The 19445-nt window shown below is 44.9% G+C and overlaps 1 protein-coding gene across 1 annotated transcript; it reads left to right on the forward strand.

The window, feature by feature from the left end:
- The first annotated feature begins 15310 nt into the window (after nucleotides 1-15310).
- NYX (nyctalopin) lies at nucleotides 15311-19226 on the forward strand. The gene has a single exon (XM_040468835.1). It carries the CDS (start codon nucleotides 15774-15776, stop codon nucleotides 17301-17303), a length of 1530 nt encoding a protein of 509 aa, XP_040324769.1. The 5' UTR covers nucleotides 15311-15773; the 3' UTR covers nucleotides 17304-19226.
- The last annotated feature ends 219 nt before the right edge of the window (nucleotides 19227-19445 follow it).

The following is a 19445-nucleotide window of genomic DNA, read 5'->3' on the forward strand; positions in this document are numbered from 1 at the left end:
TGAATTCATTGGTGTAATCACCAAAAAGTGCAGTGGTTTTCTAATCATATTATTTTAAGCTCATTTAGTTAAGAAAAAATCTCTTAAACCATCTTCCTAAAGGAAGAAGGACAAATGAAAATAGGGGTGCCTGGGTGGCTCAGTTGGTTAAGTATCCGACTCAGCTCAGGTCATGATCTCACGGTTCGTGAGTTCAAGTCTCGCACCAAGCTCTGTACTGACAGTGTGGAGTCTGCTTGGGATTCTGTGTCTCCCTTTCTTTCTGCCCCTCCCCTGATCACACACACTCTCTCTCTCAAAAATGAATTAAACATAAAAAATTTAAAAAAAAAAATGAGAGTATGTTGGAATTGTGGGATTATGGGTGATGAAACATTTTGCCCAAGTTTTTTAGTCCTATTGTTATGTGGGTTTTAATATAACCAGGAGACTCATCACAAAGATTTTTTCCCCACCTCTATAGCCCCACCTGCTCAAATCTGAGATTGCCTAAGGAAAAAATCCCTTGATAAATTCTGCAGTAAAGAATCCTATACAAACAATCTGTTTTTTCTGACCCTCGGGTGAATGTAATTATTTGAGGTCATAACTACCTATGTAATAGACTTCTGTGTGCAGTGCTGGCAGAGAAAATTTACCAGATAATTCTAAAATGGTAGCAATAGAATTTTCTTACCCTTTAGTTCACTGTTTCAAAAAGTAGACCTTGCTCTATTCAATGGAATCAACAGGTACATATTGTTTGTATCTTCAATACACTCAAGGGATATTATGAAGGATATAACTGCATAGCTTTTGTCCTTGAGAAACTTCTATTCCTTTGTGAGAGATCCAATAAATAAATGAGAAAACAAATTGGAACAAGGTGCAGGGAATACTATGATAAATAGGACACGACTCTCTACCTCGAGGAGCCTCCAAAGGACAGAGGTTGACATTTATATAAATACGAACAGCCAGCTCCTTGCCATTTCTCCTACCTAGAAAGGATATGAAGTTTGATTGACTCATTGGGACAGAATGTTTGCTTCTAAGAGCCAATATGATTTTAAATGTGTACCGAAAGCTCTCCTGTTCCTGACAGAATGCAGACCGTATTCATAGCCTGTGCACTGCAAAACAGGAACTGTTCCTGCTGCCGCAGAAACCCGAAATACATCCCGACTTCTTGTGACAAGTTGGAGAGCTTAGCGGTGACATCATTTGCTAACAATAGATGCACTTAAAATTAATGACCCTCTCCACATCCCCTGGCGCTTTAATTTAAAACACACTCAGCAGCACAGACAATATTACTCTGACTACAAGTCACAGGATTATGAACGACGTGTTCCCGAGATGCAGGCAGGGATAGGGTTCTACCTCCTTAGCTAGAAAAAAAAAATGATTAAATGAGCCTGACAAAACAAGGTCGTGGTAGAATCAGAAGGGGCTCACAGCAGGGTAAATCTGGGACAAAACCCAAACAGAAATTCTCTGGACAGGAGGGTTGCCTGGAAGGGCCTCTCCCCTCCCCCATGTGACACCCTTCAGGGTCTTCCTGCTGTCCACAGCTTAATATCCCGATTCCTTAACTCACTTTACGGGATTCTTCACCAATGGCGTGCTCTAAGCCACGGTCCTTTAACAAGGGCCAGGGTTTCTGTTTTATTTACTCTGCTGTCTCTAGAGTCTAAGACGCAGTAGGTGCTTAATAAGGATTTGTTTGTTCAATGGGTGAAGCCTCCCAGATTAGAACCATTACAATACCTGATAGAGGTCTTGCCCCTAAAAAATCTGTATGTATTTCAAAAACTCTTCAAACTCAATAATAAGACAACTCATTAAAATTTTTTTTTCTTTTCATTAAGTAATCTCTATGCCCAACGTGGGGCTTGAATTCACGACCCCATGATCAAGTCACATACTCCACCAACTGAGCCAGCCAGGTGCCCCTGAGACAACCCATTTTGAAAAAAATGGGACGCCCATTTTGAATAGCTATTTCATCAGAGAAGATATACAAATAACTAATAAGCACATGAAAAGATGCTTAGCATCATTAGTCATTAGGGAGATGCAAATCAAAATCACAATGAGATACCACCTCACACCCAGGACGATGGCTAGAGTTAAGAAGACAATAGCAAGTGTTGGTGAGGATGTGGGGCAACTGAGGCATACACCTACCATATGACCCAGCAATTCCACTCCCAGGCAAATGCTGAATGAAAACACAAGTCCACAACAAGACTGGCCCACAGACCCTTCCATCAGCTTTAGTCACTCGTGGACAGGTAGGACTTTACCTGGGGCGACTGAGCTGAAGTAGAGAGTAGGATGTGCAACTAACTGAGCCACCCAGGTGCCCCTGATTCCATTTATATGAAATTCTAGAATAGGCAAAACTAATCTATCATTCAGAAAGCATATCGGTGGTTGTCTGGAGCTGCGGATGGGGAGGGGACCGCTGCCAGAAGGACCCAAGGAAACTTTCTGGGTGGTAGGCATGTTCTAGATCATGATTAGGGTGGTGGTTACATGGGTGTATATATTTGTTACACACTTAAAATGGGTACATTTTATTGTAAGTAAATTATACCTCAATCAACTTGGCTTAAAAGAAAAAAGAAGTCTGTAGGGGGAGGGCACCTGCACCCCAAAGAGAACAAATCCTTCACTAACGACACTCAGGTGCTGTAAGGTGTAGGGCAGTATGGGTGTGAGGTTCTGAGTGGAGAGTAGTGCTCTCTGGATGGGGGTACTGGTTTGTTCACTATTCATTCTATTGTTTAGTTTTGTTTTTAAATGTTTACTTATTTATTTTGAGAGACAGAGACAGAGAGAGAGAGCACAACCGGGGGGGGGGGGGGTCAGAGAGAGGGGGAGACAAAGAATCCCAAGCAGTGACCTTGCTAACAGCACAGAGCCAGATGCAGGGCTTGAACACCCAACTTGTGAGATCATGACTTGAGCTGACACCAAGAGCCAGACCCTTAACTGACTGGGCCACCCAGGTGCCCCTCATTCCCCTGTTGTTGAGCATTTGTTTTCAGTTATCAATATCGGGGCGATTATCAATATTTATGCCCGGAGGCCTCTGTGGGGGCCTTGTGTTCTAGAACTCAGATGGGACAGCTCTCTACCCTAAGATCCACAGGGCCTGTGAGGCTGTCAGCAGACCACCTTTCCTGAGACAAACTGGTTTCTCCATCTCCCAGGACTTCCATTAGCAAAGTGCAGGGTGAATCCATGATCCTTTCTTTACTGCCACAAAAGGTACATTTGCAGTATGAGAAGGAAGTTTGGGGTTACTGTGAGATCAGAGGCCATGTGATGGTCTCCCCCACTTGCCTTTCTGGTTCCCCCCACCCCTTTTGTTTTGAAACTCCAGAACTGGTGGTGCCTGGGTGGCTCAGTCGGTTAAGCGTCTGACTTCAGCTCGGGTCATGATCTTGCGGTTTGTGAGTTCGAGTCCTGCATCAGGCTCTACGCTGACAGCTCAGAGCCTGGATCCTGCTTCAGATTCCGTGTGTCCCTCTCTCTCTGCCCCTCCCCAACTTGCACTCTGTCTCTCTTTCTCTGTCTGTCTCAAGAATAAATAAACATTCAAAAATTAGAAAATCCAGCACTGGGTCCTGGCCTGAGGAGCATTGGCCGGGAGTAGGATGAAAATGACTTCTGGAGCCAAAGTGGCTGACTAGATTTTGCTGAAAGCAGAAAATTGACCATATTTTCCCTTGCTATTTTGGTTTCATGAGGCACAAGTTCTTTGAAAACAATGGGAATGAAGAAACGCTTCCAACTAAGCCTGTGGTTGGAAACTCCATGAGTAACTGTTCTCCTAGCAAACCTCGAGGGGGAAAAGCGCATATCCGAAAAGCCGAGGACCTATGAAGGAGAAATTTCTCAGCTGGCCTGCATTAAGACATCATTCTGTGGGCCATCCGAGCCCAGCCATCACTGGCTCCCTGCAGCTTGGGGGCTGGCCAGCACGTCAGACCATGACACAAAAGCAGGGACCCCCTTCTGGTATTTGCCCAGTTTCAGGGACACTTTGTAACTTAAAAAAAAAAAAACAAACCTGTTTTTATTTAGTTTTGAGAGAGCGAGAGCGAGAGAAATAAAGAGAAGGAGCAGGGTAGGGGCAGAGGGACAGAGGGAGACAGAGGATCCAGAGCAGGCTGTGGGCTGACAGCAGCGAGCCTGATGCGAGGCTCAATCTCATAAACCATGAGATCATGACCTGAGCTGAAGTCGGACGCTCAACTGACTGAGCCACCCAGGCGCTCCATTTCCTTTATTGAACTAAAATTCACGGAACATAAAATTAACAATGAACCATTTTAAAGTGTACAGTTCAGCAGCATTTAACACATTCACAGTGTTGTGTGACCATCTCCTCTATCTACTTCCAAGACGTTTTCATAACTGTGAAAGGAAACCCTGTACCTATTAAGCAGCCACTCCCACTCTACAAGCGGTAGAACCCACCCCCCGCCTCCCAGCCCCTGGCAACCACTAATCTACTTTCTGTCTCAGTGGATTTGCCTATGCTGAGTATTTCACGTAAATGGAATCATACAATGTGTGGTGTGTGCATCTGGCCGCTTTCACCTAGCATAATGTTTTCAAGGTAGTGTGTATCACTACCTCATTCCTTTTAATGGCAAAATAATATTTCACTGTGTGGATAGACCGCATTTTGTTTATCCATTCATCTGTCGATGGACGTTTGTTTCCAGGTTTGGGCTATTGTGAATAATGCTGCAGTGAACATTTGTGTGCAAGTATTTGTTAGAACGCCTACTTTCAATTCCTTTGGGTATATACCCAGGAGTGGAATTGCTGGGGCATACGGTCATTCTAGGTTACACCTTGCAACATCTTATATACCACGCAGATAAATCCCATTTTTGTAAAGTCGGTCCACGTAGACCCCTGGTTTTTTGACTTGGACTGTATATTGGAATCATCCGTGGAGCTTTAGCAGCACCAATGATTGTTTCCACCCGCTGAAGATTTGGATTTAATTGGTATAGTGTACAGCCTGAGTATTGCGAGTTAGTTGAAAGCTCATCGGGTGATTCTGATGTGCAGCCCAGGTGGAGAACCATTCTAGACTCTTCCTTGAAGTCTACTTGTAATAACTTCACTACTTCTGCATCTCGGCTTCCTCATCTGAAACGGGCAGACCATTATGAGGAACAGATGAGTTGAAATGTTTGAAACAGCTGTGAAAACATGGGAGCAAGCTAATTGGCCCATCTGTTCCTCATAATGGTCTGCCCGTTTCAGATGAGGAAGCTGAGATGCAGAAAGCTTGTCTGAGGTTAAAGCAAAACAGAACACTCCAAAAAAGCAGTACAAGAGACCAGGGATGAAAGGCAGTGTCATCAAAATTTATGAGAGAACTAGAGAGGCTGTGCCCTCAGGATGAGTGTTTCCAGACTGAATGGAAAGCCCCACATGTGTATCCCAGGGCTGTGATGGAGGCTGGCTGGGCAGAGGCCAGTCCTGAGCTCAGGCCAGTTTCACCGAATTTCTCATCTTCCTCTCCCAACCTCAGACTGGGAATGAAGGCAGCGAAACCTTTTCAGATTTCCACATGGATCCTTCCCAAAAACACTGGCATGAGAAGAAAAATTGCTGAGCAACTGCCAATGAGTTTTGACCTTCTCTTCTCACAAACTGTGATCTTTATTTTAATTTGGCACATGTTTTTCTGACCAAGGTATCCCCATGGAACTCAGCTCTAGACAGCGAGGAGATTTGTCTTTGGAATAATCACTGCTGATTCCAGGAGAGGCCTCTTTTCATTTGCATGTGGAAAAATCAGGAATGGCCTAAACAAATCTTCATTATGTTTTCTACATATCATGGCAATGAATAGCAAGGAGCTTCCTTTTGGCTCTTGAGGCTCACTGCCTGGTCCTGAATTTGAGTAGCTTTCTCTTAAAAAAAAAAAAAAACACACATTCATTTATTTATTTTAAGAGAGAGAGAGAGAGAGGATCCCAAGCAGGCTCTGCGCTGACAGCGCAGAACCTGATGTAGGACTCGATTAAGAGTCGGATGCTTAACTGACAGCCACCCAGGCTCCCTGAATGGTTTTCTGTCTTTTGTTTTGGGTTTTCTCTTTTTTTTAAACATTTATTATTAAGAGACAGAGAGAGAGAGCATGAGCATGGGAGGGGCACAGAGAGGAGACACAGAATCCGAAGCAGGCTCCAGGCTCTGAGCTGTCAGTGCAGAGCCCAATGAGGGACTCAAACTCACAGACCGCGAGATCATGACCTGAGCCGAAGTCGGATGCTTAACCGACTGAGCCACCCAGGCGCCCCTGGGTTTTCTCTTTTAAGGTTAAGAGTTCATGATGTTCTTTGGGGAAAGGAGGAGATGGTACTAGAGAGATTAGGGGACCTGTTTTACTTAGGATGTTGTTTAGGAATCTTATTGTAAAGCACAGAACCTGCCTAAGGTATCACTGGAGCCAAGAAAGGGTTTATTCAGTGATAGTGTTCCCAGTCTTCCTGGTTGGAGGCCCACTGCCCAGAGCATTCCTCAACAAGGGAGTGGGGCAGCTCTAGCAAAGACCCTGAAGCAACCACCACTGGTTGGCACATGCGGCGGCTCATGGGCATCATGCTGGGCGCTGGGTGCCAGAAATTCCACCATGGGAGCCTGCAAGCCAGACGCCTCTGCCATTATCCTGGCCAGAAAATGGTTTCTGCCTGGCATTTACTTCTGAATCCAAGTGTCCCTGTGTGTGTCTGATCGACGAAACTAGGTCACATGCCTGGGCCCTAACTGTAAGGGAAGTAAGGAAAGAGAATCTCCGGCTTCTATCTTCAGGAGGCAGGACTTACAAGGTAGGAAATTCCCTAAGTGTAGAAAGAGTATTTAAAAGGTGGTCGGTAGCTAGAAACGGTATCACTACTAGCAGAGGTGGTTTGGTCGCAGGGAACAGAAATCCACTTGTCCACGTAGGTGGTTTGAATGGGTTTCTGAAATGGACACAGGGAAATGTCATAGAAACAGCTATAGCAGGGTCTTAACGGGACTAGAGAGCTGGCTAGCAACTTCCTACTCTTCCTGCTCTCCATTTCTGTGATTCTCACCTTGGGTTTCATCCTCTGTCGGCCCACCAGCTTCCTCCCCTTGCCCTCGACTACTGCTCCCTTAGAACTTTGACCTGCACGTGGCTTTGGTATAAACCCTAGCCCCAGTGCTATACAGGTTGGTGCTCACATGATCTCACTGCGTGTTCCATGTTCATTGAAGGTGGTGGGGGTGGGGGTGGGGATTGTCGAATGCATCTGATTGGCTCTGCTTAGGTCAAATGTTTATCTGCAGTCCAAACAGCTGTGTCTGGGAGGAAGCGGCAGAGACACATGGGGCTCTGACTGGGGTATTTTTTTCTAAGAGGTGGTGGTTGGCAACAGCTGCTGTCCAGTCACGGAAAATGCCAGCCAGAAGGGGCCCCCAAAGGGCAGGAAGTGCCGGCCCTTCAGTTTACAGTTAAAGAGACAGAAGCTCAGAGAGGCTAGGTGTGTGGGGTGGAGGATTGCACTGCATAGCGGAAAGACAAAAACCAAAGCGTGGTGTTATTTAACCACCCTGAAACTCAGTTTCCTCCTTTGGGAGAAAAAGGGAATAATACCTTGCAGGTTGTCGTATTAAAACGAAAAAAATGTAGCAGGCTTAGTTTTGAGCAAACACTAATTAAAAAGTTAGGTGTTATAAGGCCAAAAGAGACCCATAGAATTTGATTAATTTGAATTGCTTTATACATGCTCATATCACCCAGATAACTTGTTCTGTTGAGCTCCCAGGGCCACTGCCATGAGCTGTTCTAGGACTGCATAGAAGTAAAATCCTATAGTATGTTCTCTTTTTAAAAAGTGTTTATTTATTTATTTATTTATTTATTTATTTATTTATTTTGAGAGAGAGAGAGAGAGAGAGAGAATTAGAGCATGAGCAGGGGAGGGGCAGAGAGACAGGGAGATACAGAATCCCAAGCAGGCTCTGCCCTGTCAGTACAGAGCCCGACACAAGGCTCAGTCTCACGAACCATGAGATCATGACCTGAGCCAAAATCAAGAGTTGGATGCTTAACCTACTGAGCCACCCAGGCGCCCCCTAAAGTATGTACTCTTTTGTGTCAAGTTTCTTTGGCTTGACATGATGTTTTTGTTTGTATCAATAGTTTGTTCCTTTTTATTGCTGAGTAGTGTTCTGCTGTATGAATATATTGTAATTTATTTTTCTACTGTTGGGTAATTTCCAATTTTTATCTATTATGAATAAGCCACCATGAACATTCTTGCCTAATCTTTATGTGGACCTTTCTTTTATTTCTCTTGGGTGAATACCTAGGAATGGAATTGCAGAGTCATGGGTGGGCATATGTTTAACGGTAATAGACACTGCCAAAATTTTCCAAAGTTATTGAACTCTTTTCCACTCCCACCAACAATGTAGGAGAATCCCATTGTTCTACATGTTTGCCACCATTTGGCAAATGTTGTCAGCCTTTTTAGCCATTCTAGTGGGCGTCTAGAGAATCTCATTGTGGTTTTAATTGGCGCTTCCCTAATGGCTAATGATATTGAGCACCTTTTCATGTGCTTGGTGGCTACTTAATACATTCTTTTGTAAAGTGTTCAAGTCTTTTACCCATTTTTATCTAGTTGTCTTTTCATTATTCATTTGTAGTTATTTTTATATTCTGTATATAAGTCATATATAATGTATATATGTGTGTGTGTATATATATATATATATACACATATATATACATATACATATATATACACACACACACACATACACAAACTGTAGCACTTAATCTCTTTTTTTAAAAACAGCTTTATTGGGGGTGACTGAGTGGCCCCCACTCTATTGGTTGAGTGTCCGACTTCAGCTCAGGTCATGATCCCATGGTTCATGGGTTGGAGCCCCGCATTGGGCTCTGTGCTGACAGCTCAGAGCGTGGAGCCTGCTTCGGATTCTGTGTCTCCCTCTTTCTCTTCCCCTCCCTCTCTCTCTCTCTCTCTCTCTCTCTCTCTCACACACACACACACACACACTCTCTCTCTCTCTCTCTCTCTCAAAAATAAGTAAACGTTAAAAACAGCTTTATTGACATATAAGCGACATCTAATAAACAACGTATTTAAAGTATACTCTTGTGAAACCATTAGCACAATCAAGATAAATACCATATCCATTACCCTCAAGATTCATGCCCCTGTATAACCTCTCCTTCCTGCCCCCTCCCTACCTCCTGACCCATCCCCAGGCAACTACTGGTCTTTCTGTTACTATAGAATAATATTTATGTAAGTGGAATCATATAGTATGTACCTTTTTTTGTTTGGCTTCTTTCACTCAGCAGAATTAACTTGAGATTCCTCTATGTTGCATTTCTTTTTATGTCCATTTCTTTTTATCACCCAGTAGTATTCCATTGTGTGGATACATCATAATTTGTTTACCTGTTCAACCTTGGTGGGTGTTTGTGTGGTTTCCAGTTTGGGGTTGTTATGAATAAAGCTGTTGTGATCGGTCATCCCCAAGTCTTTAGTATGGACATATGCTTTTATTTCCCTAGGCTTAGAATGGATGGATCAGAAGGTAGGTGTATGTTTAACTTTTAAAGAAACTGCCACGTTGTTTCCAATGTGGTTGTACCATTTCACACTCCCACCAGCAGTGTAAGAGGGTCCCAGTTATTCCATATGCTCTCTAACACTTGTTATGTCAGTCTTTCTAATTTTAGTCATTCTAATAGGATGCAATTCTAATTTGGATTTGCCTAACAATGAATGATGTTGACCATATTTTCTTGTGTTTATTTGCCTTCTGTATATCTTTTTTTGGTGAAGTGTTTCTTCACCTATTTTGCCAATTATTAATTAGGTTATCTGTTTTCTTATTGAGTTTTAAGAGTTCTTTATATATTTTGGGTACAAGTCCTTTATGAGATACATACAGAGAAAATATACAGATGTGTTCTCCCAGTCTGTGGTCTGTATTTTCATTCTCTTAACAATGTCTTTCAAAGAGTAGAATTTGTTTTTATTTTAATATAGCCTAAGTTAATACTTTCTTCTTTTTTTTTAATTAAAAAAATTTTTAATGTTTATTTTTGAGAGAGCATGAACGAGCAGGGGAGGGGCAGACAGAGAGGGTGATACAGAACCCAAAGCAGGCTCCAGGCTCCAAGCTGTCAGCACAGAGCCCTACATGGGGCTCGAACTCATGAGCCGTGAGCTCATGACCTGAACCGAAGTTGAACACTTAATGCACTGAGCCACCCAGGTGCCCCCCAGCATTTTATTATTATTATTTTTTTTAATTTTTTTTTCAACGTTTATTTATTTCTTGGGACAGAGAGAGACAGAGCATGAACGGGGGAGGGGCAGAGAGAGAGGGAGACACAGAATCGGAAACAGGCTCCAGGCTCCGAGCCATCAGCCCAGAGCCTGACGCGGGGCTCGAACTCACGGACCGCGAGATCGTGACCTGGCTGAAGTCAGACGCTTAACCGACTGCGCCACCCAGGCGCCCCTATTATTATTTTTTTAAAAAAAGTTTATTTATTTATTTTTATGTGAGCACGTGCACACATGCAAGTTGAGGAGGGGGAAGAGAGAGAGAGGGAGGAAGGGAGGGAGGGAGAGGGAGAGAGAATCCCAAGGAGACTCCATACTGTCAGCACAGAGCCCAATATTGGGCTCAATCTCACCAACTGTGAGATCATAACCTGAGATGAAGTCAAGAGTCAGACACTTAACCAACTGAGCCACCCAGGCACCCCTCCAGCACTTTAAAAGATATAATTCTTGGGGTACCTAGCTAGCTCAGTTGGTAGAACATGCAATTCTTGATCTTGGGGTCATGAGTTTGAGCGCCACATTAGGCACAGAGTTTACTTAATAAAAAAAAAAATTTAAAAATATATAATTCTATTGTCTTATGGTCTTTGTTGTTTCCGATAAGAAGTCAGTCATCATTTTTATTGTTGTGTACTCTATATAATGTCTTTATTCTTTGGATGCTTTAACGAATTTTCTGTCTTTGGTTTTCAGTAGTTTGACTATGATGTCCCTATAGGAGTGTGTGTGTGTGTGTGTGTGTGTGTGTGTGTGATGTTATTTGGGGTTTGCTGGGCTTCTTGTTTTTAATTGAATTTTGAAAATTGTCTTCAATTATTTACCTGCTGTGTTCTCTCCTCTGGGACTCCCAATACATGCATGTTAGTCTAATTGCTTGATATCCCACGGGTCATTGAAGCTCCCACCATATTTTTTCCAATCTTTTTTTTCTCTCTGTGCGTCATTTTGGGTAATTTCTTTTTTAATTTTTTTATTGTTTTTATTTTATTTTTGAGAGAGAGAGACAGAGTGTGAGCAGGGGAGGTGCAGAGAGAGAGGGAGACACAGAATCTGAGGTAGGCTCCAGGCTCTGAGCTGTCAGCACAGAGCTTGATGTGAGGCTTGAACTCATGAACTGTGAGATCATGACCTGAGCAGAAGTCAGACACTTAACTGACTGAGCCACTTAGGTGCCCCCATTTTGGGTAATTTCTGTTGACATCTCTTAAAGTACATGAAATGTTTTCTTCTGCTATCTCTAATCTGCTATTTTTCTTATTCAATGATTTTTTAAGAAATTCAAATATTGTAGTATTATTTCAGTACTAAGATTTCCATTTGGTTAATTTTTAAAAATTTTATTAAATGTTTATTTATTTTGAGAGAGAGAGAAAGGAGAGAGAGAGAGAGACCATGAAAAGAGGAGGGGCAAAGAAAGAGGGAAAGAATCCCAAGCAGGCTGCATGCTGTGAGCAGAGAGCCCCACACAGCCCCACACAGCCCCACACAGGGCTCTATCTCATGAACCGTGAGATGATGACCGGAGTCAAAATCAAAAGTCAGATGCTTAACCAACTGAGCCACCCAGATGCCCCACATTGGGTTCATTTTTAGAGTTTCCATATGTCTTCTAAAATTCAAATTCCCCATGTCTTCACCCATTATATCCATCTTTTCCTATAAATTCCTTGACATATTAATATTAAATTTTTGTTTGGTAATTCCAACATCTGGGCAGTCTCTGGGTCTGCCTCTAATTAACTATTTTTCCCCCTTTTGATAAATGTCACATTTTACTACTTCTTCACATATCTAGTATTATTTGACTATGTATAAGATATAGTAGTTATAAGAAATTCTAGATTCTCATATCTTCCTTCGAAGAGTGTTGAATTTTGTGTGGCATTCAGTTAATTTACTGGCAGATCACCTTGATACTGGGGAGGCTTAGATTTAGGCTTTGTTAGGGTAGGCCTACCTAGTTCAGTTTTGCCCTTTGTCCTGAGAAATGGTCTTCACTCCTAAGGTGTGGCCCTTTGGGGTTTCACTGGAAAGCCTGAGGTATTTTACAAGCCCGTCTAACTTGGTGGACCTTGAACTCTTAATCTGTCTCCCATTACTGGGAAATTGCTGAAATCTTCATGTAGTTCTTTTGGCCTTGAGTTCTCGGCTCCTTGGAGTCACCCCACATATATGCACTTGAGGACTGAAACAAGGATCTAAGGGGAGTATGTTTGCCAATTGTGTGGCTCCTTCTTTTCCATGTTTTCCCTCCTCAATTTCCAGCCACTGTGGCAGCTATATACTCTGACTTCTAACTTGTCAGCCTGATAAGACTCTTGCTTTCTGCTTGAGCTCTATTCCCTATCTGCAGCATGGACCTCAAAATGCCCTCCCTAAGAGGAAAAGGCCGTTTTCTTTTTTATTTTTAAAATTTATTTTTTTAAATTCCAGTATAGCTAACATACAATGTTATATTAGTTTCAGGTATAAGAGGAAAACTCAGATAAACTGTGTCTTTACCTAGTTTGCTTCTCTCTCTTTTTATGTTTATTTTTCAGAGAGACAGAGAGCACGTGAGGGGCAGAGAGAGGGGGGGACAGATGATCTGAAGCCAGCTCTGTGTTGACAGCAGACAGCCCAATGTGGGGCTTCTATCTGAGAACCATGAGATCATAACCTGAGCCAAAGTCAGATGCTTAACTAACTGAGCCACCCAGGTGCCCCACCTAGTTTACTTCTCTTAAGGGTTGTATCTACTCTGGTTGCCTATTTAGGTTGCTCTCCAGTGCCTTTAAATATTTTTTCTTTAAATATTTTCCCACAGTTTACACTAGCGATCAGCAGGAATGTTAGTCTGATACAAGCTACCCTGCCATTATTGCAAGCAGAACTCATACACTTAGTCTTTATATTGAGTAAACCAATACTGGCTTTTGCTTGTCTGTTCTGAGAACTTACTTGATTTAAATTTCACTAAATAATCCAGTAAATTAGTAATTCCTAATGGTCTATCAAAGTTTCAGAGGTTGAAAATAGGTCTGTAATAGTGACGACATCTTGAGTGTGTAAACTTCAAAAAAAAAACCTTTATAATCTATTTTCTGAAACAGGGAATACAATCACATGGTTCAATATTTAAGAGGTAAAAAAGATACACCATAAAAAGCTTTAGTCCCACCCCTCTTGCGTGTGTTTTTAAAAAATTGTCAGCTCCATTTTTTAATCTAATCCCTGTCATAATCCTAGGAATTCCTTGACAAAGAAGTTTGTTTTGTTTTGTTTTGTTTCATAAATAAATGATATCCTCCAGCAGGAATCATTACAGAGGAAGGCATCAATTCCATTTATTTCTGCAAACATTTCGTGTGCCCGGAACAATGTTAGCTATTGTGGAGTAGAAACGTGAGTCATACAGTTGAGAGTACACTTCTCTTAATTAGAAAGGAGAAGAGAGTAGAATGAAGGACTATTTGTAAGGAAATCTGATGCCTTCTTCTTGACCCAGTTGGAAGAGTTGATAGAAAAAGGTCCCACCCCTGTCCAGCTGACGCCTGGAGTTAAGGTTATATTCTTGGCCCTGTCTCTCTAACAGGGTGTCTCTCTAGCCCAACTGCTGCCCTGTTTACAGCCAAGTTCAGCACAGGGTCCAAGAACCTTGCTGGAAGCTTGGTGTCTAGTTCACAGTTCTTAGGGAGAGGAAAAAGCTAAGTCAAGCCTCTGTAACTTCAGAATGTTGAACTAGCTACAGTTTACAACAGAAGGGTTGCTCAAAGGGCTGAGTGTTCTCCAGCCAAGTCTGAAAGAGCTGAACCCCTTCCTAGCAGCTGTAAAAACATGCCGTGTCCACAACAAATGTGCCGAAAAGACACCGGAAGTTGAACAAAACCACAGAGGCAGCAGCAAGAGTTCTGCGCGCTCTTGTGTGGCTACACCTTCAGGTTCCTACAGGGGCTGGGACTGGCAAGGCAGGGTAATGTGTACACAGTGGGAGGGACTGAATGATAGGTCAGGGGTGTCTGTTAGCAATTTGGGAATACTGCTGAGGAGGAACAGAAATTATGAATATCAGTGGTCAGGTTTACATCTGGGTACCTTTGTTCCTCTGCAGGAATTTCAGATCGAGCACATTCCACCTGTGAGCCTCCCTTGGCCAGAAAATAAAACTTGCGCATCTTCCCTGCTGCCTTTTCCATTAGAACTCAAGATGGGGCTTGGGACCCCTGGCTACCATTCTGTTTTGGTGCAGGTGGCAAGCCTACTGGAGGGCTTTTGAAGTCTTTATCTGATCCTCCATTCAAATGCTCCGAACAGAATTAATTTTATAAGCACCATTCTTTCCCGTGATAACGTATAAAAGCCTTTAGAGGGCAAGGGATGGTGAATAAAAGTTAACTTCACGGTGTCCACAATTATTTTCTGAGATATGTAAGAAGGTCATTGTTAGTTTATTTAGTATGCTGTCCTTAGGGCTTAAATTTAGTGACTGTTAAAAAGAAAAAAAAAAAAGATTGATAGGCTTCTCTTTCTTTCCCAACCTCCTGTTCCCTAACTCTCTCTTCTTCATGAGGCTTAATTTACTCAGTGGGTTTTGTTTCAGGAATTGAATTCTTATGGTGGGAGGGACTAGAGCAGCACCAATAAAAATATAATGCAAGCCACATATGTTTAAATTTTCTTTTTTCTTTAAAGTTTATTTATTTATTTTTGAGAGAGAGAAGAGAGTGAGTGAGTGGGGCAGGGGCAGAGAGACGGGGGATAGAGGATCCAAAGCAGGTTGTGCGCTGACAGCAGAGAGCCCCATGTGGGGCTCAAACTCACAAACCGTGAGATCATGACCTGAGCTGAAGGCTGTTGCTTAACTAACTGGGCCACTTGGTGCCCCTTAAATTTTCTAAGTAGCCCCATTAAAAACTGTAAAAAGAAAAGGATGACATTAATTTTAATATTTCAGTTAACCAAATATATCTAAAATATCTTTTCAACGTGTAACCAATACACCAATTATTGATGAAACAATTTATCATTCTTTTTTTGGTACTAAGTCTTTGAGACCTGGTGTGTATTTCACACTTCCAGCACATCTCAATTCAGGATAGGCACATTTCAAATCTTCAGTAGCCACATGTGGCTGGTGACTACGGTATTGGGCAGTGCAGGGCTAGAGCACAGGCCCTGGTGAAGCCCTCCAGGTCCCCCCTCTGCATGCAATGATCCCTCTAGGCTGAATTCCAGGAGAGCACCCAGTGATGTTACAGGCAGGAGAGGGTTCAGAATGGGGTCAGATGCCGGAATCCCAGCTGGGTTTTGCTGATAAAGACAACTGGAAAGCAAAGGGTAGGGCGGCGTGGGTGGGGAACGTGTGTTAAGGTCTGAGAACTGGGAGGAGGCCCTTCGAAGGGCACGGTTATGCAGGAGGTACGAGAACTTGGTGGAGGGCCGAACCCAGCCACACGGACAGGTGGGACCTTACCTGGGGCGACCCCTGAGCTGACGGCTGTTCCTTTTCTGTCTTCTCGCCCCCCCCCCCCCCACCTGCCAGCGGTAGTCCTCGGCCTGCCCAGCGCCTGGGCCGAGGAGGCGTGCACGCGCACCTGCCCGGCCGCCTGCGCCTGCAGCAGCACCGAGCGCGGCTGCTCCGTGCGCTGTGACCGCGCCGGCCTCCTGCGGGTGCCGGCCGAGTTTCCGTGCGAGGCAGCTTCCATCGACCTGGACCGGAACGGCCTGCGCTTCCTGGGCGAGCGGGCCTTTGGCACGCTGCCGTCGCTTCGCCGCCTGTCGCTGCGCCACAACAACCTGTCCTTCATCACGCCCGGCGCCTTCAAGGGCCTGCCGCGCTTGGCCGAGCTGCGTCTGGCGCACAACGGCGAGCTGCGCTACCTGCACGCGCGCACCTTCGCCGCGCTCAGCCGCCTCCGCCGCCTCGACCTGGCCTCCTGCCGCCTCTTCACGGTGCCTGAGCGCCTCCTGGCCGAGCTGCCCGCCCTGCGAGAGCTCGCCGCCTTCGACAACCTGTTCCGCCGCGTGCCCGGCGCGCTGCGCGGCCTGGCCAACCTGACGCATGCGCACCTGGAGCGCAGCCGCATCGAGGCGGTGGCGTCTAGCTCGCTGCAGGGTCTGAGGCGCCTGCGCTCGCTCAGCCTGCAGGCCAACCGCGTCCGCGCCGTGCACGCAGGCGCCTTTCGCGACTGCGGCGCCCTGGAGCATCTGCTGCTCAATGACAACCTGCTGGCCGAGCTGCCTGCCGAAGCCTTCCAAGGCCTGCGCCGCCTGCGCACGCTCAACCTGGGCGGCAACGCGCTGGGCCTTGTGGGGCGCGCCTGGTTCGCCGACCTGGCGGAGCTTGAGCTGCTCTACCTGGATCGCAACAGCATCGCCTTTGTGGAGGAGGGCGCCTTCCAGAACCTATCGGGCCTCCTTGCTCTGCACCTCAATGGTAACCACCTCACCGTGCTGGCCTGGGCTGCCTTCCAGCCTGGCTTCTTCCTGGGCCGCCTCTTTCTCTTCCGCAACCCGTGGCGCTGTGACTGCCGCCTGGAGTGGCTGCGGGACTGGATGGAGAGCTCCGGGCGCGTGGCCGACGTGCCGTGCGCCTCCCCAGGCTCCGTGGCCGGCCTGGACCTCAGCCAGGTGGCCTTTGCGCGCACTTCCGATGGCCTCTGTGTGGATCCCGAGGAGCTGAACTTCACCGCATCCAGTCCAGGCCCGTCCCCAGAGCCTGCGGCCACCACCGTGAGTAGGTTCAGCAGCCTCCTCTCCAAGCTGCTGGCCCCAAGGGCCCCGGTGGAGGAGGTGGCCAACACCACCGAGGGAATGTTCAACACCTCTCTGTCTGACAGCCTTCTCTCCGGTGGGGTCGTTGTTTTGGGCCACAGCACCTGGTTTCTCCTCGGCTCTGGTGTTCTGCTCATCGTGGTGTTTGTCCTACACATGGACTGACCTTGCCTCACTGGGGTGGCCCAGATTGCCTTGGCCAGCGGAGGAAAGTTGCGTTAACTGGCTTGAGGTGTTTGTGGTGGGGGAAGAGGGGAACTGGATGGGGCAGGTGGTGAAAATTCCAGCCCAGGATGGAAGGGACAGTTTACTTCCAGAGATGGTCCTAGGAGGAGGAGAGCCCTGGGCAGTGCCACACCGGGATGGGGTGAAGGTGGGGAGAAGAATGGATTTATGCTCATGTCACCTGGGCATCAATTGGACAAGAGAAGCAAGAGTGAACATGGGCCCTCCAGTGAGAAGACTAGGAATTGGAAGCTCTTAGGGCTACAGGGCTCTACCCCCATCCCTTGCCCCCATCTTCCAGGACACAGAGACTGCAGTGCCTGAATTAGAGTCAATCCAGTGGCTAAATACTAAGAACTGTGCTAGTTTTCCTGGCAGGACAGCCCATTAAGCCCAGTCCCTTTGTTTTCTACCACAATTGCCCTCCCCCTCCCCTAGGGGCAAGGGCCACTAGGATCCAGAAAGATGGACAGGACAGGAGAGAAGGGGGATGTGAGAGGAACTTAGACTCGAGAGAGGTGGCCATGGTTCCTGGGGTCTGGAATGTGTTAAGAGGCATTGAAAACAAAGACCTGTTTCACTTACTCCACAATTATTCCCAGGGGTGGCCTTAGCCACAAAGCAACTTTAGGGCAGGGTAGGGGAAAAAAGAGGGGGAGCGGGTTTCTGTATACAAATAAATGGGTAAAATCCTAAGATTAAAAAAAAGAAAAACGTTAAACAAGTTTTTGTACCTCAGGAGTTTTTTTTAGAGTCTTTCATATGCAAACATGCATTGTGAATCTCCAGGAAGGCCACAAAATCCTCTTTTCTTAGGTTTTGTGGGAAGAGTGTCCGGAGGATAGAGATGCTGTTAGTAGGGCAGGGAGTCTTCAGCTTGGATGATCCCATTAGGTGCGGAAATCATTATGGGCGGCACACTTTGGGGCTGACTAATGGCCAGGAGGAAAGGAGGCAGCCAATAGCTGGGAAGGGGGCCTGACAGATTTCCCAGGGTGGGAGTTGGCCAACTCTAAGCCCCCAGGCCTGAGTGCCAGGGCAAATTCTGTATGTCTGCTAAATACTTGCTCAAGCAGTTCTCCACGCACAAGTAATGATGACTTCATTCGTCAGCTTGCTGGAAATCCGCAGTTTTAATGTCCTGAATTCCTCTGTCTATATTTACAGAGCTGGGTTTTCAAAGCTCACATAATTCAGGGTGCACCAAGCTGTCAGGTCTTCATGGTGATAGTACTTCTGTGTCTGTAGGTGATACTAAACATTAGAAATGTTGCAGAAAGACCTCTGAGGGTAGGAGTGTTCAAACGGGCTGTGACCATTAGTGGTCAATCAACTCAATTTAATGGGTCACAACCAGCGTTCAAAAAAAAAAAAAAAACAAAAAAAAACCCAACCAAGGTAGAATAGAACAGAAAAGACAGAGAGTCTCACATGTAACAAGCATTGTTTTGTAAAACTTAATTTGTATGCATTTATTCATATTATATGTGTATGTATGTATGTTGTGTCTGGATTGCTGCGTACAATTTATATTTTATTGTAGGCTGTTGTTTTTTTCTCTTGTGGGCTATTGTTAAGAAAGTTTGAAAGTCACTAATCTGGAGCCTGCATGATTTTTAAAAACTTTTTATTTTGAAAAGTCTCAAACTTACAGAAAAGTTGCCAGAATAGTAGAGTGAACACTTTGGCCATTCACCTAGGTTTCCCAGTTGTTAACATTTTACTGTATTTGAGGTATATAGTTTGAGTTAGTTGTAAACATCACAGCCCTTCACCCCTAAATACCGTAGTATGTATTTCCTAGTCAGGAACTTTATCATTGATAGAATAGTATTATTTAAAATATACTCTATAGTGAAATTTCAACAGTTGTCAAAATGATTTCCTAGGCAGTCACTCTATTTTACTATTAGTCGCAAAAAAAAGGTTCCTTGTGTTCACTTGATCACAGTACTCAAAATTCTAAATTCTCTGACTGACTTTAATGTTTTAAAATGAATTCGTTCTCCAAATGTCTTACTTTTCAAATGTGAGAACCAGATGAGGTCAGAAATGTTGTTTGTTCAAACCATGTGTCGTGGC

This window comes from Herpailurus yagouaroundi, unplaced genomic scaffold, assembly GCF_014898765.1.
Source record: "Herpailurus yagouaroundi ecotype Mexico unplaced genomic scaffold, PumYag 67793, whole genome shotgun sequence".
Taxonomy (NCBI): domain Eukaryota; kingdom Metazoa; phylum Chordata; class Mammalia; order Carnivora; family Felidae; genus Herpailurus; species Herpailurus yagouaroundi.